This window comes from Calypte anna, chromosome 3, assembly GCF_003957555.1.
Source record: "Calypte anna isolate BGI_N300 chromosome 3, bCalAnn1_v1.p, whole genome shotgun sequence".
Lineage (NCBI taxonomy): Eukaryota > Metazoa > Chordata > Aves > Apodiformes > Trochilidae > Calypte > Calypte anna.
Window position 1 is genome coordinate 70,998,124 of NC_044246.1, and position 22,963 is coordinate 71,021,086.

A 22,963-nucleotide genomic window follows, 5' to 3' on the forward strand; every position below is an offset into this window, starting at 1 on the left:
AAATATACAAAACAAAATATTTCTAAATGCCGTTGTAAATTTCAACCATGAGTCTCATGGTTTCTTAGGCTGACCAGCAAACTTGAGATGTTTTGTATTTTAATACAAATCAAGAAGCAAACACAAAAAACCAGGGAAGATTCTTTGGTTCAAATTTTCCAGCTTCTTTCAGAAGGAAAACTGGCAGGTTTATGTCACTAACTTAGTTATTTGTTTGTTCTATACAAATACTGCTTTTTCCAAGGCTGGTGTTTCAGTTAAATTAAAAATCCCTTTTTTAAGCCTATGTTTACTGTTTTAGAAAGACTGGTAAGTTGTGTGTGTCATCCTGTTGTTATTGTTACATGGATCTAATAAGTAATTATTTTGGTGTAGAAGCTCCTTGTCTGGTATATAAAATCTGTGTTTCCCCTTAGCAGTTACCTGGCCCTGTTTTATTAGGGAATGTTACAGAGGGTTGTGTCAGTGAGAATAAAGTGGTATTTTCAATAATACTTCAATAAATGAAGACTCCACCATTAAATGTTCAGTTCATGTAAACTCTTTTTTTATTTTTTTAACTAATAGAAGTGCAGCATAATTGCAGCCAGTTATGTCTTGCAGATCAGCAGTTTATCCTGAAAAAGAGTCCTGCATTACTTCAGGAAATGATTAATGTGATCTGCCAACTAATAATAATGGCTCGAAGCCGTGAAGGTAAGAAAAGAAACTGTGTAATTAAAGCTAGTAAGTGTGATTCTTCCTTGCCATTCTTCATCAAGTCTTTGTTCCTTTCAGGAAACTTGAGCTGTGATATTTAGAAATGCCTAAATGCACTTTTGCTCTTAATTGCAATTATGTTTTTGTTTGAGCTCTCTATTTTGAGGAAAGAAATGCTGTCACTGCTGCCAAGACCTACTCTTGAAATTTTAAGTATGTGTGTTCAGATTATAATTTTTGCAACTAGAGGTTTCTTAAATGCAATTGAAAACCTTTTCTTAAAGATCTAGTTCATTTTTGGCAGCAAAGAACTTAGTATAAGATGAATTAAACCTTTGTTTATCTTTTTATATGCATTTTTAAAGTTCTTCCTCACTTTTCATGAGTGTCACTTGTTTTTTTAGGACAATTTTTTTTTTTATTGCTCATGTTCTCTGTTTCAGGTTACTGTGCTGTTTAGTATGCTGTGTAGTTTTCATTCTGAACTTGCAGAGACAGGTACCTTGCTGTTATTGCCATAGAAATGACAATTGAATTGAAATGTAGTATCTAGGGCTTTTTATTTTTACTGCCTTTCTTAACAAACCCCATTAGAAACAAATCTGTCATGAAAAAATTACTTTAGGATTGGCATAAAAATAATTTAATCATGGTCACTTCATAATTTTTAACAGAGCTATCTTTCTTTGCCAGTGAGTTTAGGCTTGTTATTATTTGGATTTGTTATTCGAAGGGAACAGTTTAAATTTGATTTCATAAAACCAAAATAGTATTTTCATTTCAGTCAACTTACCAGTAGGTTTTTTTCCCAGCCTGCTAGAAAATGTAACAATTGTGAGCTGCCTTTGGTTATAAAGTCTCATATACTCTCTTGCCTGATTTCTGCATAGTCCGTGGGACTTTATTCTTACATCCCTGAGGTTTGCTCTGTGGCATCCTTTCCTTGCATAGATTGTTTGGTGATACTTCACTGGCAGTTGATAGCCAGCAGGTCAGAATTATCTTGATGGCTTCTTTGAGATCATCCTTATTGTAAGTAGATAGTTGCCTACTAAAGGCCAGGCATTTGCTATGAAAAACATGGCATGAGCTCTAGTAGCTGTCTGCAGAAAAGCCAAGCATCAGTTCAGCTCTCCAGTCCAAGTACATTTCTTCATTCAGGTTGGATGCCGCAGTTTAATGCTGATGATGTTGTTTGACCAAGGTGTACACTGCTCCTTCACAAGCAACTATGATTTGCCTTTAAATTTATGATTAGATTCTTTAATGTTGTGTTTTTTCAATGACTTTATGACCTTGGAGTAAAGGTTGTTTTGTCTCCTACACTTTGAGAAGCAGAAGCTGTCAAAATATGTGCTGTAGTAGCATTACTTTTCTGGTGGGGCCAGGTGGGTGTTGTGAAAAGCTATGCTGTCCTCAAATCCATTTCTCAGGCACTAAAAAGTCCTTCAAAATTATATTCTCCAACTTTGTTAACATATTTTTCTACTGTCATATGGATGATAAGTCAATGCTTTAGGAAAGAGAAGAATTTGTACTCTGACTAGTGCTCTGTGGTTTCAATTTTTTTTTTTTAAATTTTGCAGTGAATTTCCTGCAAAAGTCTGTTTGTCAGAGAATATTTAGGATTCTTTTATTAACTTGTTTTGCAGTGTGGGGTTTTTTAATTTAAAAAACCCTGTCACTTTCCTTAGGAGCAGCCAAAAAAAAATTACAAGGGCTGCGTAAGGATGGAAAGTAAATTCTGTGCTATTCAACTGGGAGGTCAGTCTTTCAATTACTTTTTAAGTTAGGAGTCACAGATATGTTACTTACCAATATGTCTAGCTGAATAGTTCCAGTGATGTGTTATTTTTCTCTTTGCATTGCCTATACTCTTCAGTGTTTATTAATATACTGGGTTAAAGTTCTGGCATGTAACTTGATTGGATACCTTTATTATAACTTGGTGTCATTCATGAAGAAACAAGCCATTTGAATGGAGAGAGGGAAGGTGGAAAGAGGTGACTGAGTAATCTTTCAGGTACTTTTAATATGCCACAGTAGCTGCTTGCAAATTTACATCAAGATTGTAGTGTAGAGAAAGGAGAAAACATGCTGAAGACATCAAATATGTGTTTTGGATTTTTTGTTTTTGGGGGATGGTGTGTCAGATTTCTTACTTTGCCGTATTTTGTCTGTTAAATGTTTTAAGATTAACTTGCTTTTTATCACAATGTATGGCCAGCCTTTTTGATCAGCTGCAGGTTGTAGCCTGTCTGCCTTCTCATCCAGGTGTCAGTAAACCTGCACCAGTAAACCTGGAGTAAAATTCCACATCTGCAATTGCCTTGATAGGTTTGTAAGCTTGATTACACAATGTGGGCATATTCCTTTTGGCAATTTGTCTAATCCATCTATTGTAAGTACCTCCATGCCCCTGTTGTAATTCCACAAATATACTGGTGCTAGGAAATACATCCACACCAAGTACACCAAGTACTTGGGATACATATTTGGGTATATTTGTGTCTACACACACAGATATTTGGAATAATACATATATATATATATATTTACATGCAGAATATATATACAGCAGCCAAGGAAATCAGACTGATATTTTTATTTTTGAGAAAGCTTTTCAAGTATAGGGAAAATACATATCCTGCTTCTTCAATAAAATTACAGGCATCATAACTTACAGGTGCTTTCTGTAATATACTGAAAATTGCCTTCAGTTCTTTCATGTGCCACATAAGATTTCTGAAAAGAAATTAAGTAGCTTAAATTCCTCTTGGCTCAAGGTAAAATATATATGGAGCAATGAGAACATGGCCAGGTATGGACTCACAACAGCTCTTGAGCTGCAGGGGAATTCTGAAATGGGTTTTCTAAACAGGGTTTTGAGAAGACTTATTTATGACTGGACCATTTTCTAACAAAGTTAAAAAGCACTATGGATAAACCTATCTGCTTTGCTTTTTCATTTCTTTGCAAATGTGATGATGAGTATTAAATGAGTTCTTTTTTCTCTTGCTCTGGTCCAATTAGAACTTTTTCCTTGTCTATCTTTTAATTATTTTAATTACATAGAGTGTACCTCTTTGTACTTTAAAATGTTAAAGGAATTACAGGAAATTTCTAAAGGAAAAGTCAAATAGATAAATAAAAATAGTAAAATAGTTTGCTTAAACACCCCTTTCAGCTTTAAGGTTTAGTTTATAAGAGCCATGCCTTTGAAATTTTAGCAGGTATTCTTACTGCATTCTAACATAGTGTGCTCTGCTTAGCTTCAGATATACCTATGTTTTTTTTTTTGCATGTAATAGCCTACTACCTTTATGTTCATCTCTCAGGATGAAAATCTTGCAAATAATGCACTGTATTCTTGCAGATTAATGTCTACTGATAAACTGTTATGCTTAAAAAGCAGGGGTAAACACGTTATACGCACAGATGTTATACAAATTTAAAAGAAGTTGCTTTTGATGCTGCTTTTTTTTAATAAAAAAATCCCCAAAAACTTTAATGGTAGCATTTTTGTCTATAAGAACTACATAGATGCATTGTGCTTTTGTTGCCTGAGACAATGTTAGCAATCTTTCCCTTTCTTAGTGTTCAGCTGTGATAACCTAAAGAGAGGGAAGAAAATGTCTGCTGAGATGTGTGACTGCAATGAGAGCAAAAAGGTTGACTTTTTAATTATGTTGGGTGTTTAAAGATGTCTCTCTTGTTTGACTGAAAGCAAGGTTTTCTGTAGTCTGTAACGGAAGTATGCCCTGTAAAAGTGTAAGAAGAAAAAAATTAAAAATTATGTCATCTGTTTCATTCTCCCCAAGAAAGGGAGTTCCGTGCTCCATCTTTGGGATCTTTGGAAAATTGCATGAAGCTCTCCCAGATGACTGTCCAGGGACTTCAGCAGTTCAAGTCTCCCCTTCTGCAGCTGCCCCACATTGAAGAGGACAACCTTAGGCGTGTCTCCAATCATAAAAAGGTATAAAATTATGAATGCTACTTGTCAACATCTTAAGACGTTTTCTTCTTTTACCTATTTGTCTATGAGGAAGAGAGGTCCTGATTTAACTAAGGAAATAAAAATACATTTATTTTTTCAGGAATTCAGAACAGCGCTTCCTACATCTGTGTTTCTTTAAAGTCCATGTCAGGAGGTGGGATCTGAGATCAGGGATCTCAGTGTAAAAATGTCTGATAGTTCAGTCTACATTAACCTCCTAAACAGAAGAAACAGTTTCCTTCTTATTTCAGAATACTATTTTCTATTCAATACTACATTTTTCCAGAATAAAGCTGGAAGATCCCACGGGGTATTTTTTTTTATCCTTGTTCGGTTTTACATCATTCTTAATCTAGTTTGATAGAGAATATATTTTGGAAGATAGCACAGAGGAGTTCATAAAGCAAAAAAAGAACCAGTTACTTTGGAAAGTATTTCAGATTTTGTGCTATTCCTATGGAACTGTAGTTGGGTAGGTGTTGGAATTTCTATAATTTAAGGACAAAAAGGAATAGTCTTCTCTGAGTTCTGTTTGTAGTGTATCTTCTTGGAATGCCTGGTTAGAAACAAGCAATTGTCTTATATCAGAAGTTCTTGACTTTTTTGATAGCTTTATTACAATCGTTAATTTGGATCAGTCTTAAAGATATTCTTTTTATTTTATGAAAGTTTTGGTTAACTTTAATTACAGTCTTAGGTGGTGTTTAAACGTTTCTGGTTTAATGTGAAGATAAAAATTCAGAAGTACTGCATTCTGAGTAGCCTAATTTGTAATTTCACTTAAGCCTAGTCTTCTGTGAGAAGCAAATGTCCCTTTTGAAGATGCATGTTCATCGAATAGTCTTTTCCTTTGGACAAAGTAAAAGAAAAATTCTCCTACAGGTGTCATCAAACACTTGTCTGAATCCATCCATAAACTATAGGGAGCATACAAAACAAAAATACACATTTTTAAATATGTTTTTTGACATGTGCAGAGTAGCTAAGTACAAAAATCAAGAATTTGGCTATCTCATTATCCCACTTGTCCTTTCCCTGAAAGAGGGAACAGAGCAATGTATTAGGCTTGTTTTGTACAGGATTCCCATGCACTGAGCTCTCAAAAAAATAGTTTGCTAGACTGGAGATATGATCATTCTACCTTGGTGCATGATGTTTTTAATAAAATACATACATTTATCATGTGAGGTAGTCAGGTCTTTGGACAAAACTGTGTGTGTTTTATCCTTTTCATTCTGCTCTGCTCGTCTTAAAAGGAGTGGGTTTAGATTTGTTTGCAGTTCATTATGAAAGAAAAAACAACTTCTACTTAGTTGCTCCTGCTAATATACATGTCAGAGCACTGAAGTCCTCTTATCTAAATTAAGAACCTCATTAATAAGATTTCTTGGCTCAACTTGCTCAAAAAATTGGCTGGAATGATAGAAACTGGATAGATTTCTTATAAAACTAAGGTGTTGACATACTAAGCAACACAATAGTGTGTATGTTTTTAGTAGGTAGTACTTATCAAGCAGTGGTATTGAGTAGGTCTGAATGCAAGCACTTTGATTATCTCTCAAAACATGATTGCTATTTTTTTAAATAAGAACAGATCAGATGGTTTTTATGTATTAGTAATGTGGGGATGAAGTGAGGTATTATCAAGAATTTGTGGACTGTGTGCTTTGCTACCACATGACTCCCCATTTTATTTGTTTATCTTTTTTTTTTTTCCTTAATTCAGTATAAAATAAAAAGTATTCAGGATTTGGTGAGCCTAAAAGGTTCTGATCGTCGCAATTTACTGCACTTCCTAGAAGATAAGAAATATGATGAAGTTATGGCTGTCCTTGGCAGTTTTCCATATGTCACTATGGATATAAAACCACAGGGTGAGTGGGAGGTCCTTTTGTTCTGTATATGTTGCTCTTCTGACATTTTGATAGTCTATTGGCAGTAAGCTTTTGGAGAATGGTGAAACCCAAGTCACTGTTATTGGTGTGGCTTGGAAATGACACACTTTTTTGAATGGTAGGCTCATATACATGAGATTTATAGTCAGAGGAGATAAAATACATTGAAACATTTCACAGATTCCCAGGCCAGTGGTAGTTTCTCCTCCAGGAGCCTAGCTGATATTTTATCTGTTGATTTAATATTTCATGAGCAATGTGGAATTCTGCTTGAAATACCACTTTTATTAGCTGTCTTAAAAAGTTGTGCTTATTCAAGAATTTATGCTCGGCTTATTCTAGCATGGAGAGTCCTTTGTGAGATTTTTGAATTGGAGACTCCAATGACTAAATATTCATGGGTTCCTTTGTGATAATCCTTGTATACTTTTTATATCTGGTAGAATTTCCACATACTGTGCTTAGCTATCTTTCTGGCATACTACTATTTCAATGAATGTATAATGCTCTTCCTCTCTGAAGGGTAGTTCCTGTTAGGCAGCCTTTCAGTAGAAAATGAAATGGTTCTGCCATCTCATTTCCTTTGTAAAGGAGTGTAGAGTAGTAAACGTATGATTTTTGAAATGTTGTTCTAAGGCTTGTTTTTAATTTATATTGTCACTGTGGTTGCAATCAAATTAAAAAATCTCTTATGTTCTGAGTAGCCTAGTTTGTAATTTCACTTCTGCATAGTCTTCTGTGAGAAGCAAATGTTGGTGAAGGTACCAATGTCTGGTAATCTTGGTATTTCTAAACGTTGTTTATGTGTGTTTTTTCAAACAAACAGAAGGCTTCCTCTTATTGTAGGACAGGATTTTACACAGTCCTGTTATTCTGCTTAAAATTCAATTTTAGAGTACCTTCCCACAACATGGCAAGCAACCCTTTTTTGTTACACAGCTGTACTCAGGTGTGGAATGGAGGATTCAACAATGCATATGCTTTTCTGGTTAGCTCAGTATTATTGTTATATAAAATATTTGTGTAAAACTAGTGAATAGTAAAAGTGGCTTCTCGCAGGAGGCCATAGAGGTGATAAATAAAACCTCTACACTAGGATCTAATTCTTTTCCTCCCCCACCTGGGGCATTCTCCAGGTCGCAGCTTGGAGGTATAAATTCCTCAGTGGCTTTTCTGTGGGTTTTATGTTTGAAGTTTTAGTTAAAGTAATCTTTGCTGTTCTTTTATTTTTCTTTGCCTCATACTTAAAAAAAGAATTAAATGCATGATTGTTAATGTGGCATTGAAATTGAGTTGTTAATCATATGAAAGTCAGGAAAATCAAAGTTACTATTCCCGGAACAAATATAACAGTATCCCTTTGGTCATGTGTGGTATTTCATGTTTCTGAAGTTTTATGCTTTAATATATAATGCACAACATTACAGAGTTACGGTTCCCACAGCAGCTATAACTTTGAATTTTCTAACTTTCATGCAATTAAAATTTCAGACTCAGTGTTGCTGTTTTATAGTTCACTGAATTACCAGCCCTCATCCTGATAATGTGTTTGAGCTTGTAAGACACTTATTAAATAGTATATTGAAGGTTTTTTTAAAAGTCTGATATTTGTATTGCTTACATTTAGACATAGCAGAAACAATGTTTAATGGAAAAAAAAAAAAGGCTTTAAAGAAGTTTAATAGATGTGTTGCTTTTCTTTTTACACCAGTTTTGGATGATGAAGACAGCAACAATATTACAGTAGGTTCTCTTGTCACTGTTCTGGTCACACTAACAAGACAGACCATGGCAGTAAGTATTACAAATACGTGTTCTTTCAAGCCAACTGCAAGTATGTGCTAATAAACAGGCATTTCTTCCTTGCAGGATGACACAATCTTTTGTAAATATAACTGTGAAATTAAGATTTGAAACTGAGAACTTGTGCTCTTAATCCTCCCTTATGTTTTTGTTTCTGAATGAGAAAGTTTTCCTGGAATCAAACCAAAGTTCCATCTGACCCATTGCAGTTGTCTAGGGAACAGTAAAAGAGTATGGCAAGTGATACTGCTCTGAGGTTTGTAAATAACTGGAAATGAGACATGCACAAGCTTAGTTCTTTCACTAGAATAAAGTATTCACTCAAGTCTGTAGGACAGTGTTTGATTTCACTGTATGTGGGCTCATAATGGTACAAATCTCTCGAGTATTTTAGACACTTTTATGAAAGAAACTCAGCCTAGCAGAATGCAGAATATGCATAACTTAATACGAGGAAGGTACACCAGTGCCATGTGAATAAAGTGGTCTGCTGAATAGATAGTGATGTGGCATGACCTAAATAGTGAGACAGCCTAGTACTTAGACTTCTGTTTACTTTTTAGCTTAAAAACTTAAAAAACCTTACAGCACAGAAACTGAATAAACTTTTACCTCACCAGGCCTACAGGGTCAAGTTTTTACATCTGTACTATTCATATAATTATCTAAATAGAAACTCTGAATTATGCCTCTAAGGCATACAAGCATAGTATTACAGTTGAGGGTCAGACCAGCCATTGAAACCAGTTCAGCAGAAAGCAGTCTGTACACTGTTCATGCCATGGAATTTCAGAACGTGTTATTTCAGTGATAACTGAGGATGCAGTAGGTAGAAAGTAAAAACACCAGATCAGTATTCTGGATCTTAAAAATTTAAGAAATTAGAAAAATGTGAGCATAGTGAACTGTACTTGGAAGTTAACTAAAATCTGACAGCAAAACTGATTTGTCATGGTTTTTTTACATGAAGTCCACGAAGCAATCTGGCATTAAGAAACATGACTTGAAAACTAGAACTAATCTTCTATATACTTTTAAAATTTTTTGTGGTAGCATCTTGTATTTGCTAAGAAAACTCCCTATGACTGGATTTTTTTTTTTTAATGGCATATAGTATGTTTTGAAGAAATGCATGAAAAAATTCCATTTGCTTAGGGACGTTCTAGTCTGCATAATACTAACATTGTGTTTTGTCTTAACGTTTCATATTTCTGGTTTGATTTGTTGTCTTGTGTCCCTGAGTAGCAGTGCAGCTGTTGAGTTTTTAATGCTCTGGCAGCTGGAGCAGAATTTGCATTTTACTATTGCTTCCTTTTGTGATATGGGATTTCTGTGCTTTATAAAACAAGTAGATTCTTTGGAACAAGATGTCGTGTTTTTACTGAATTTCTTTATCATGCTGGTGATAGAAAAATCCTTGACCAAGTATTCAAAGTAGCGTTTCATTTTGGTCTTCTAATCCCTTGTTGTGTTTGTCACTGATAAAAGAATTTGTCATAATGAGTAAAACCTTCAGACCAGATTAAGGTGATTTGATTTGAGTTCAAATCTGAAATAATAATTTGCTCTTTTGCTACAGAGAGGCATTAATAGTTTTCACATCTTTCTCTAACCAGGAAGTGTTTGAAAAGGAACAGTCTATATGTGCAGCAGAAGAGCAACCAACAGAAGATGGGGTAAGTGAAGACTGAATATTCCTGTAGCTAAAGAGAACATTATTTCAGATCTTGAGATGCTAATTGTGAGCTTCTCAAGCCTTTTTTTTTTTTTTTTTAAGAGATGCCTACTGAAGTGTCTCTTGAGCTGTGCTTTCTAAGTTTAGTTGTCAGCTTAAAATGCTTAACGTACAATGAGTGGCTGCAATTTCATGAACAGAATAAATATTTTAAATACTGCTTTCCTACAGCAAGGAGATGCCAGCAAAGTTAAGAGCAAAGGATGGCAGCAAAAGAATAAAGGAACGAAGAAAGCTTCAAAATCAAAGAAGAAGAAGCCATTAAAAAAGAAACCTGTGCCACCTTCATTGCAGCCATCAAAACAACAGAAGCAAAAACAAGCTAATGGGGTAGCTCATAGTTTTATTGATAGTTTTAGTATTTTGTTCAATTTATTACTCCTCATCTGATGGGTTTTTTTTGTATCTGTTACATCTCATTCTTTGCTTTTCTGAAGCATATCTCCTGAAATTGTGGTTTTTTCCTTTACTTTTAAAAATGACTGGTAAAATAATCAGAAGACCACCACAGTGATGTTTTCTGTGGCCTGCTTAAAGTTATACCCACCTGCTTTAGAAGTTTGGTTTCATAGTCCCTTCTTAGTAGTTCTTGTTAGCCTGCCTTCTGGGAGGTAGATTGTTCTGTACCTTCTACTTTTCCATTGAAGGAAAAAATTGAAATAATACTTTCTTCTAGTAAGTTAAGTAGCTTTAGTATCTTGATGCTCCCACTGCATAGTGTTTTCATAGAATCATAGAATTGGCTGGGTTGGAAGGGACCTCAGAGATCATCGAGTCCAACCCTTGAACCACCGTTGCGGTTGCTAGACCATGGCACTGAGTGCCACATCCAGTCTCTTTTTAAATATCTCCAGGGACGGAGATATTTACTTTATTTTATTTCTCCCCCTCCTGGGCTATATTTTAAATTCTTTCTTATATTCTTTCTAATTTTCTTAGAACTTTTTGAAATGCAGCCCTAGAATCAATTACTGTTTTCTCCTAATTTGTGTTGTGAATGCCATATGGGAAAGGAAAATTGCTTCCCTGTTCCTCTTAGCACATGAGGTAAAATTCTTCACTGTAGACATACTCTGTGACACAAGAAGTGTGTAGATCAAAATAGGAAGCAAGAGCTATGACATTGGGACAGATGCTGTGAATGCTGCATACTAAAATAATGCAAACAATCTCAGAGGTTTTTGTTTTGTTTCTTTTTTTCTTTCCTGTTAGGAAGTAGTTGCAAAGGAAGAAGAAGAGGAGGTCTCTGATAAAGGTAGTGAATCTGAAGAAGAAGAGACAAACAGAGACTCTCAAAGTGAAAAAGATGATGGAAGTGACAGAGATTCTGACAGAGAACAAGATGAGAAGCAAAACAAAGATGATGAAGCTGTAAGCCTTACTTTTTCTTGAAGGGTAATGTTGCTGCTGGGTTTGATAGAAAATGCATTTTAATCCTCTAGCATCCCCTCAGGCTAGGCAACAGTAGGATGAAAGAGTAATATCAGTACTTCAGAGGTTTTCAGACCTCATTCCAGCATAAAAGCCTTGTCATTGCAAGGCTGTTTCAGAGAGAGGAGGGAAGGGTCTTTGCAGCACAGACTGAAAAAAATGAAACAAACAAAATAATTTAACTTAAGGGAGACATAATGTTTCTTCCAGCTTAATTTGATTACTAGCTGCTGCAGTTTACATGAAAGAAAGCTCTTTGAACTTTTTTTTTTTACATGCAGTGGCTGTTGCATGCAGTAGTTGAATGTGTTTTTGTGTGCTTACTAAACTCTTGAAACTGTTAAGTAGTAAGTTAATAATTCAGACTTGTAATTGGCAATGAAGCATTGTGGTGTTAGATGATTTCTGCATCACAGGTCTTACAGTGGAAGACTTGAGAGTGTCAGCTGGAAGTCCCCTACAGGGTGAGAATAAGATTCTGATGGGAAAAGAATAATCAGACTTGGTGTCAGGTTTCTACAGCTCAGGCAGTGAGTGTTTATGGGCAGTGCTGTAGAATTGAGTTTTGAAGAATGTGTGCAAGGTTTTTTTTGATTGTTTTTAAATATTTACATTAATGATCTCTCTAGTTTTACTATTGCTTTATTATTGCTTTATTTATTATATACTGAATAATGTAGTCTGTACATGCCATTGCCTTTCATAACATGAAGTGTAGAAGTGTAGCACAAAAATTTGTCATATTTATAATTTCCATGGGCTAAAATTTATTTCTCTATTTATTTATTTTTAATGCAAAAGTTGGCCAGGGCACAGTAACTTATTAAACTTATCTTTGACAGGAGTGGCAAGAATTACAGCAAAGTATACAGAGAAAAGAACGAGCCCTTCTTGAAACAAAGTCGAAGATAACGCATCCCGTTTACAGTCTTTTTTTTCCTGAGGTTGGTAAGAGAAAATGTTACAGTTGTGAAATGAGTTCTTTTATAAATACTGGGCTTTTAAAACTCTAACACTTGAAAAAAAGTTACTAATCTTCCTTTTAAAAAAGTCTTACTTTTAAAATTCCTTTTAACTCCTTCAGATACTTTAAAAAAAAATTGTTAAGTATTGTTTTTTCTGTGCAGTTCCCAGAGACTTGCAAACTTATATAGAATTTAAAGGTTCCTTTTTGATAGGTTTTTTCCTGCTGGTCTGCTACATGTAGGTAGATTCAGAATTAAACCTTTCATATAAATAGGCATCTAATTGTAGTCCTTCTCTTTCCTGCCTCCTCCCCCCCCTCCCTTTTTTTTTTTTTTAATAACCTATGGAACATCACAGCAGTGCCTCTAGTTCAGAGTTAAGGACAGAGTCTTAGTTGCTCTTTATCTAGCTGCAAGCACCTGTGAACAGGGAAGGTTCTGATCCCTCCTGCATTCACAGCTATGACATCAGAGTTTGGGAGCTATTTGGATCAGCAGAGTGTTTGGGCTTGCTGCTTGACTTCAAGTCTCAATGCAACAGTGTGGTTGCACTGCAGCTGTGGAAGAAGAGTAGGGTTGGAAAACCTTTTGCCACAGTGTAGTCTGTAAATGGTGGAAGCCAGTGGTAGAATTGTCTTCTGTATGAAGCTTAAAAAATAGAAGATCAGGTGTTGGATGGATATCAAAGAAAGGGATATGTATATTCCAATATAGTTGTTCCAGTAAATAGTTATTTATGCGAACAGCTAAGCACTGAGTAGGTGTCTGAAACCCCATTACAGCAATGAGACTTTGGAGAAGATGGGATTTTTAAAAGCATGACTTTCATTTTCCAAGTAAATAAGTTAGGTTGTGGGAGGCGACGGAATTGGAGCCAGGAGGAAGGGGTATTTGGGCAGACTTTCTTCCCAGGCCAGTATTACAGAGGTTTTCTTTTGCTTACCTGCTTTCTGACTAGGGAACTAGTCTAGAAGCTCTGTTTTCTCACCCCAAGAACAGGGAGGCAAGATACATGGCTTATTTTCCTTTGGTGGATTAGAGGAGACACCTGACATGGGGAGGCACAGGAAAACATGAGAAAAAAGGAAGACACTGTGTATATTTGTTCCCTGTTTTCAGTCCTAAGGCGCTTTATGTTTATACCCTGTACAGCTTGTTCTGTCTGCAAAACACCCTCTGTTGTCCCCATACTCTTCCTGCTGGTTTTACCTAGTTTTGCCATCATGAGAAAGCAAAGTGTGGGAAGAAAAACCTGTTGGTAAGGAGCCAGACTAGATAAGCCAGACTAATAAGCCAAGGAAGTTGTTTTCCTGAAGGCCTCAGCTGAGAGTTGTGTGTCCTTGTGGCAACTACTTTTTTTAGTGGCTGGTCTTAGCCCCGGATTTTCCTGGCACTGTTAGGTACCCTTCTATCTCTCAGTGCAGCTGCCAGCAGCACAGCAGCAAAACAAATAAAGGTGTACTGGCACTCTGCTCTTATGCCTGCTTTAGATCATGTCAGATATGCAGCAGGGTATTAATATGTCCTTGCTGGGAAGGCAGCTGGCTTTGGTCATCAGTCTAAGCTCAGACAGTGAGGATACGCTATGCCCAGTGCCACAGGGGTGCTAACTATTTGTATTTCATTTTTACTGCATTGAGGGCTCATTGGAATATTTTGCTCATATTTACTCTGTAAAAAGCTGCTTCAGCTGTCTGTAACCAAGCTGCTGATGGGCTTTATGATAAAACCTAAGTACAGTACTATGCTAAAAAAAAAACCAAAACAAACTAGGGCTGAACTGAATGCTTGAGCCTGAAAGATATACATGTATTACTTCGTGGTACTGCAGTTGTATAGTTTTCCAACCAGTCCAGATCTCCTAGAAGTTGAGTGCAGCTGCACTTCGTGCTGTGACTGCAGTTGGAGCATGCTCTGATAGAGCTGATTTACAGCTTCTGGAGAACAAAATCTATCATACCTTTTGGGTGGTTTTATGAATTCATGATTTAGATTATTATGTGTATTGTGGTCATGTCCAGTTCAGAGATACAGAGTTAAGAATCAAATGCTACAGCTGTGTGAAGCTCTGTTATTTCCAGAATCTACATGTGTGAGTGTAGCCAAGCGTTAATATACTTTTTTTTTCAGGAGGTAGCCTTAACACTGTTTCATCTAAGTTTTTGGGCACTTGATTACTCTGCCAAAGATGCATCTTTAATCTGTGCAGGTTCCTAAATAATTATCTTCTGCTTCTGTATCTGTAAATCCAGAAACAGCACAGATTGTAGTTCTGACATTTTTAGGTAGAAACTGGCCCTGGTGTTCCAATTTCATGAACATACTGGTTCCCTGGCATGCCAAGCCTTGCACCCATCTGTTAAAGGGCATTTTGCCTGCTTGCCTGTTAGTCTGCCAGATTCTCACAGGCATAAACTTTAAATTCCACCCAATGAGAGAGAGGAAAATGACACCCCTGTACAGTTGTCCTCTGTATAAAAAAGCAGTGGTACTATGGGGGTCAGCAGCTTTACTTCCAAAGAGTTTACTCTGTAGATTCCTTTGAGCATTAGATGAATGTGTTGTTTATTCTAGTATTTCTTTTGCCCCCTGGCTGTTACTTTTCCCAGTTTTTGTGAAAATCCAGTTGACAGTTTTGGTCTTTGTTTAAAAAAAAATAATAATCCCTTGCCTTTGTGAGCACTGGAAACATACACAATATAGCGAGTCAGCACAGTATTTTGGTAACATCAAAAATAATGTATTGATATAAATGCAGATCACTTTTCCATGGGCAGAATGACAGTAAGGCTAAAAGGATGAGTAGCCATTTTTGTAATGGACCTACTTTCTGTAATTGTTGTTCATCTGTACTGCTTAAGCTGTTTATCCTTCTGTTCCTAGAGGCCCCTTGGCTAGGAAATAAACACCTTGACTGCGTAAGATTTTTCTATGCTACAGCTGTCAGGCAGATTGACAGTATACTTATTGTTGAATCTTACAGATAAAATAACTTATGCCTTCAGTTTTTCATAGAGAAAATTACATACAGTAGTTTTAAAAAGAACTTCATATAATTCTGCAAATTCTGGCCTTAGATAGTGTATGAGCAGCTTTTTTTTATCTTGTTCTCTCTGCCAGTTGTGGTAAACGCATGAAGGAATGCTGTTGCTTTACTGTCATGCAGTTGCTTTTACCTTTATACACTTGTAAAATGATCATTAACATGCTGAGTCAATTTTACACCCTTCTGCTCTGGGAGTCAACAGTCAACAACCCAGGGTGTTTTGGTTACTGTTGTGTCTTGCAATTGTAAATCTGTGGTTTGTTAGCTGAATAGTTGAGTGAGGTGGTGATAATTGCTATTAGCATAACCATTACTCACTTCAAAACAAAAAAGGAGTTCATTTAGCTCTTGCAGTTTTTCAGCCTGCATTATTTAAATTTTGGATCACCAAATGTTGGGTTATGAAGTGCTTAACAAAACAAAACCCACAAAAAAAAAAAAAAAAATCCCACACCAGAACTGCTGACTCCTTGACTCTTTCAGTAGAGATGATAATTCCTCAAATTCTACATATTAGCAATATTTGCTTCCCACCTGTGAAATTTGGATGGGGCTCAGTGGTGGTGTATTTCTGTGTATCTCTGCATTTCCAGAATTTATGGATGTTAGTAGCTGAGCCTAATATACTTGCTCTCAGGAGGTAGCCTTAACAGTTTTTCATCTAAGTTCCTTTCATTCAATCCTTCTAAAGCGGAGAGATTAAAAATGGAACAAAATGAAACCACTTTCATGCATCACTGAAGCAACCACCTGATTGTTGTTGGTGTAAAGATATAAAAATTTGCCTCCTGGTTTGGAGCTCGACTCGTAGCTGTCATAAGATGCCTTCTTTCAGGCTCCAGTCCATTAGAAATATTATCAGTTACCAGACCATCAGGGGTGGGTAAAAATTGTTTTGGAACAAAGTTCAGCAATTTTACATTTAGATTGTCTAAAAGGTGTGGGTTGTTTTTTCCCTAAGGTAAGATTACGCTGTTAGGATTATTACCTATTTACTGAAATACTTCATAAATATGAAGTCATCTCCCACTCCTCAGTAAAGACTTAAGAAGGTGAAGGAACAAGAACTTGATTTTGCATTACTAAACTGACTTCTTTGCAATAGAAAGGTTTCAGCTTCTAATAAAACAAAGTGGATTTTGCTTAAGATGTGTGCCAGAGGGTTGACCACAAATGAATAGTGGTTAAATGAAGAGCAGCTGATGTTGTAGAGCTGTAGTCCTTAGCATTTGAGAGTGGTTGTGTCTGTGCTGCTGCACTGCACCGCAGTATCTAACTCCAGTGGAGGGGTAAACCATTATTTTTGTGCAGTGCTGGGGTCTTTCATGAAGAACTACTCTCATTTAATTTCATTTAGTTCAGAAACTGTGCTTGCAGCAGCAAGACCTTTGAGATCTGCAGGTGACAGGCAACAATTGTTGGGTGTCCTCTACAGATACACCAGTGCTGCCTGTGGTTCCTGCTGCCTTGAAGCAAAATCCCAGTATGTCCAAATTCCAGCTTTCAGGAGATTCACAGTTTTTGGAGGGAGAGATAAGAAGTGGAGGGAAATGTACTTTCCTGGAAAAGATTGTTTACTGGGAAGAGTACTTATTCTGTCTTTTGGCATTCCTTGCTTTATGTGCTGACCTCTTTATCCAGGCTGTATTTCTGTTGAAGAACTTCAGGTAGTATTGTGTTGCATGAAGTTGCTTCTTAAAGCTCAGTGGACATGATTTTTCAGAATGTTTTTTGTCTCACATGGTAGGCTGAAAGTATAGAATTATGCCTTTGGAGACCAACAATTACCTGTGATAAACTGTCTGCTTTCCATGTGCAGTATATACTTAGTTTATTCATATGCATCCAAGAATTAAAAAAACAAACAAAAAACCAAAACCACAACCAATAAAACAAAAAATCCAAGCACAAACCACATACCTGTATGTATTGTAAAGACCAGTGAATCATAATTACCTGTTACTACATGTAGGGACATAATTTTATATTACTTCAATAATCCTGTTTTGTTTTGTTTTTCTTTTATGAAAGGAAAAACAAGAATGGTGGTGGCTTTATATTGCAGACCGGAAGGAGCAGATGCTAATATGTATGCCATATCATGTTTGTACATTAAAAGACAAAGAAGAGGTAAAGTACTCAATTTTCTTTTGGGCAATTGCAAAACTATTGTAGTATCTTTTGGTATGCACGTATTTTGAGATTTTAATTTTTTCATACTTATCTCTCAAGATGGAAAACAAATTTTTACTCTCTTGATAAAAGTCAAAGAGCCTTTTAACTGTGAAAATTAATAATGGAGAAAGGAAAGATTATTGAAGATGACTTTCAAGTTTCTTTGCAGAATATGATATTTTTCTTCCCCTTGATAACAAAAGCTGATGAAAACTAGTATTCATACAAAATAATAATTCTTAAAGTTATTCGTATGTGTGAGAAATACTAAATGTTCTTTTCCTGTAAAGCTTAGACTGTGACAAATTAATTGGCTTTGGCTCATATGAACCTTTCTGAGACTGTAACCTTTGTCTGTTATTGCTTTTCTGAAAAATGGAGGTTTGAGCTATTTTGTTCTTCCAAACTAGATTTTATATTTAATTTCAAGTAACAGTAGAGTTAAGCTAAAATTCAGCAGACTAAATATTTTAACCTGTTTGGGTTTTTGAGATTTAGGAGATGAGGGAGTGAAATTGTGTGCTTAACGTACAACTTATTGGTCTAATTCAGAATAAAAAATGTGACTTGGTGTTTATTTATCTTTTATGGGAAGGTATTGTGCCTCTTTTCTGCAGGTATTTTACTTTGCAGATACCTTCAAAGAAGTGTCACTTGTAAGAAAAAAAAATATGGCGAATTATTCTGTAGCAGTATTTATGACTCTGCTCAGGTACTTGTTCTGGTGTGTCACTTGGAAAGAGTAAGAATTTGGTTTGGATTTGGTTTTGCAGGTAGAGCTGAAGTTCCCAGCACCAGGCAAGCCTGGAAACTATCAGTACACAGTTTATTTAAGATCGGATTCATATATGGGATTGGACCAGATTAAACCATTGAAGGTGATGTATACTTATATTACTTATTTGTATTATACTGAAAGCTACTTCATGTGGCTATTAAAACCCCCCCGAATTCTGTTATCTCTAAGAATTCAAGCTGTCTTCACTTTAAAACAGCAGCAAGGAGTGACTGTTTCTGCCTGATGCCAATAGTGGCAATTTTATGATGGAATAAATGGGACTAAAGGTTTGTGATGCATTCTGGTGCATGCATATTTTAATACACATTTTCTCATATTTATTCAGTTCCTGCAGTATGGTTTTCTCTGGCTGTATACCTTGAGGTCTGCCATGATGTTTCCCTGCCCTTAGGCCTAGATACATCCAGTATCATACCTGCTTTCTGGAAGCAATTGTTGGTTTGGTTTTGGGTTTGTTTTTTTTTCCTTTGTTTTTTCCTGTCAATGTTGTGTGATGTGTTGTTTATTTTGGGCATTCTTAAATTGGCATACATTGTTCCTAAGGGTTTTTTTTTCCCTCCTTTTATATTTTTTATCCAATTACAGCTGGAAGTTCATGAAGCAAAACCAGTGCCAGAAAATCATCCACAATGGGATACAGCAATAGAAGGTGATGAGGACCAGGAGGACAGCGAGGGCTTTGAAGACAGTTTTGAGGAGGAAGAGGAGGAGGAGGAAGATGTTGATTAAACAATACTGTTGATTGACTACAGTATCTGCACATACTGCAAAGTCTTGGTCTGACTGTAGAACTGTACAATAACCAAGAAAAACAGTACAGAAGCTTTGAGAAGGCTGAATTTAAATTTTCTTTACCAGTTAAGAGTGCATTATGTAACTTCTCAGTGGAGGTGAAACAAATCTGTTGCCATTGATACACCTTGGAATATGCTTATGGCTCATTATGGCCTTCAAGTGCAGGATGGTGCATTTGTTTCAAGTGAAAATAAAAGATTTTTTATTATAAATGTCTGAAAGTGTGGGCTATGTATTGTCTGATCATTTTAGGGTCCGATTTAAATAAAGGGTACTATTAGCTAGGAGCAAACTCTAAATCAATTTTTCTGCATTAGGGATTTCTTTTAGAAAACGTTTTGGTATATTTGACATTACAAGTCTATGTTGATTGAAACATCTGCTCAACTTTCAAACTGGATTGATTCTGTGGTATTCATTGAATATTTTGCTGTGATACTGCTCACATCATTCATAGCTTTAAAAATCTGTTTTACTTAACTTGATCATTATAAATTGGCATCATACCCATTGCCACATTCCATATATTCTGGAGGGCTGCTTTTTTAGGACTGTTGCCTTTTTATGCCCAAGATGATGATGATAATGGAAATCATAAACTTTCTTGAATCTGCCATAGGATACTTATTGATGGCTTAAAACATTTTTAAGCCTTTATTTCATCAGATCAGCAAAAGATCTGAGTCTTTTGATAAACAAAGTGTCTGAAAGCAATTTTGGGACCATGTGTTATGTAAGTTGGTGGCTTTTGTATAATACCTTTATGAAAGGTACATGCTGAAAGCCGAAGTATATTCTTAACTCTGAATCTACCTGACACTGTTGGAAACATTTTAAGGGAAAAGTACAACATGCAAAGAGGGCATGTTTTGTATCAATTTTGAATTCCCATCAATAAACTGGACAATTTGATGGCTGTTTGCATTTGTAATAGTGTGCATCTCTGATTTCTTTTTTCTCCCTAGTCTCCTGAAGGGCTGTGAACAAGACAGTGATTCTATCCCAACCTCTGTTTTACAACCCACACATAAGTCTAATTAGAGAATAAATAAAGGGAGGAGAGAAACTGGGGCTGTTAGTGTATTGCATGACTTGACAAAAGCTACAAATAGATTTTTCCTTTTCTTCCTCTCAATAAACAAAATGAAAGTATATAATTAAAGTTGTATTTAATTAAAGTTGTATTTCTGTATTTCAGAAATACATGAGTGTTATCCAAGTAGGAACAGATGTACTTCTGTTCCTATGTACTGAACTATGAAAATAAAATACTGTATAATGGGACAAATTATCATGCAAGGAAAATTTCTGTCCTCTGAAAATTGCCCAAAGCCAGAATAGTTGCACACTAATTTGTGACCTTGTTGATTAGAAAGGGTTGTCACTTTAAATGCAAATTTACATTGTTTTATTCTTTGTAATTGCAATAGTTGCAAATAAAACTTGAAAATGTTCTAAATGAGATTATGGTATCTTTCAAAGTATTTCCAAAGTGCATATTGTGCAGAATAAGTTCTTGTAAAGCATAAACAATGTGTCTGTCAGGTGTTCAAGAATGAATAAGTTTAAATTAAATTACTTGTACACTTGAGGCCTTCTAATTCCAGTTTCTATTTGCAAAATACAGTACAGAAATAACAATTAAAAAGCCCTGGTTACATTCCATAGGCTTTCAAGCCAAATATGCTGCTGATGAGAGAAGTGCTCCTCTTTATCAAGTATTCAAAAGGAATGCTAAACTGACATTGTTCTGCAGGCACAATTTGCTGGGAACTGCTGTGGTTGGTAGAAGTTGGGAAATGGTTATAGTTTGATGTACTTGGTAATAAGAGTATGGAGGGGTGTGGGGGGATTGTGCTCTTGCTACTGATCCCTAATTTTTACTAATAAAAGTAAAAGGTATGTACTTGCAAGATATGAATATATAGAAGCGACTTAAGAAGAGAGAAAAATCATGTCCCTGGTCTCATGTACACACTTGAAGCTGACTGCTGGGATTACACCGAAAATCCAAACCAAGGATAATTCTGTGGAGCGATCACAGGCAAAATCTTAATGCTGCTTCAGTTGGGGGTGTGCAAGTCAAGGTAACCTCATCAAAGATGTGAGGGAAGAACTGCAGTAGTACTGTAAATCATTATGTGCTGTCAGCATGCTGATATTTTCCTAAAAATACCAGCTATATAATTTTGTACTGTTTCACACCACCTTCCTAGACATGGAAAAATGGAGCTGAGAAGGTGCCCCAGCTGTGAATGGCACAACTGCTACTGAGCTGTTGGTTGGTCTACAGTCTGATGTGACCATCAATGACCTTTTTTTTTTTTTTTTTTTTTTTGCAGGATAATTTGAACTGTCACTCAAAGGTCTGGTAGCTGTGTTTGAATAAGAGGTAGAAGCAACATTTTACCTTCACTGGTGTGTATGTCTTGCTTTTGAATAGGCTTTAGAAATAAATTTAATTCACTTTATATCTAACTCTTCTGAAACTCTGGAATGTGGAAGTTCTAGAAATAAAACTGCAGCCCCTGTGCAATAGTGGCCCAGACATGATTTAGTAGCATCTCGTGTCATTTCACCGTGAACAGACTGACTTCTGCCCTTCTGCTGTCACACTCTTTTTCTAGCCTCTTGTTAAGAGTAGGCACATGCACAGCCACACTCTCCACCCGAGCAGTGGTATTGTTGATCCCTTCAGGGCTTGCAGAAGCCACTTCCAAGGGGAAAAATAAATGGACTTGCCCAGAATTGGCAGGGAGGTGGTGGAGAGCAATCAGCTTTGCTCCTCCTGCCCCATCTTGTCTGTTGATGTGGGGTATGGTGACTTGGAACGAGTAGTAGCAGTACCATGAACTAGATGTGGGATAAACACTACATGTTAAAATAAGTGACAAATTTGAAGTGGATATGTTTTGGCAAAAGGGAACTGAGGTCGTTTATTCTGGAGAAAAGGAGGCGGAGGGGAGACCTACCTCAAAGGAGGTTGTAATGAGGTGGGGAGTTGGTCTCTTCTCCCAAGTAACAGCTGATGGAGCAAGAGGAAATGGCCTCAGATTGTGCCAGGGGACGTTCAGGATTGAATATTGGGAAGAATGGCTTTACTGAAAGGCTTGTCAGGCACTGGAAAGGCTGCCCAGGGAGGTGGTGGAGTCCCCATCCCTGCAGGTATTTAAAAGACACGTAGCTGTGGTGCTTAGGGACATGGTTTAGCAGTGGCCTCGGCAGTGTGCTAGGTTAACAGCTGGACTAGGTGATCTTAAGGGTCTTTCCCAACCAAAAGGATTCGATGATTCTATAACTTACAGAAAGGATATTTTGTTTTGCTTGTGTAAAGTGATTTAACACTCCCACCCCCCAAAATGATGATGACTAGAAAATTACGCTTGCGTAAAAGAAACGAAAAAAAAACAGGGAAACAATCCCCCCAAAAAACAACCAACCAACCAACCAACCAACCAACCAACCAACCAACCAACCAAAAAATATCCCCCAAGCAAACAACAAATAACCCCTCTCCAAATTGCAAACCCGCTGTACAGGGCCGAAGGAGCGGCGGCGGCTCAGCGGGTGTCGTTCCGCCGGGTTCCGGCAGGGGGCGGCAGGGACACGGAGTTCGGCAGCAC

General features: G+C 36.5%; 1 protein-coding gene across 2 annotated transcripts in view; it reads left to right on the forward strand.

The window, feature by feature from the left end:
• The window catches only part of SEC63 (SEC63 homolog, protein translocation regulator), a 60,352-nt gene extending 39,997 nt beyond the window's left edge, over window positions 1-20,355 (forward strand). For both annotated transcript variants that reach the window (XM_030447876.1, XM_030447877.1), the window contains exons 11-21: window positions 604-696; window positions 4,521-4,675; window positions 6,423-6,570; window positions 8,303-8,385; window positions 10,011-10,070; window positions 10,301-10,459; window positions 11,342-11,500; window positions 12,403-12,504; window positions 17,603-17,701; window positions 18,520-18,624; window positions 19,131-20,355. In XM_030447876.1, coding sequence (XP_030303736.1) covers window positions 604-696; window positions 4,521-4,675; window positions 6,423-6,570; window positions 8,303-8,385; window positions 10,011-10,070; window positions 10,301-10,459; window positions 11,342-11,500; window positions 12,403-12,504; window positions 17,603-17,701; window positions 18,520-18,624; window positions 19,131-19,274 — 1,307 coding nt within the window. In that variant the 3' untranslated portion in view covers window positions 19,275-20,355. The remainder of the gene's footprint in view (window positions 1-603; window positions 697-4,520; window positions 4,676-6,422; window positions 6,571-8,302; window positions 8,386-10,010; window positions 10,071-10,300; window positions 10,460-11,341; window positions 11,501-12,402; window positions 12,505-17,602; window positions 17,702-18,519; window positions 18,625-19,130) is intronic.
• The last annotated feature ends 2,608 nt before the right edge of the window (window positions 20,356-22,963 follow it).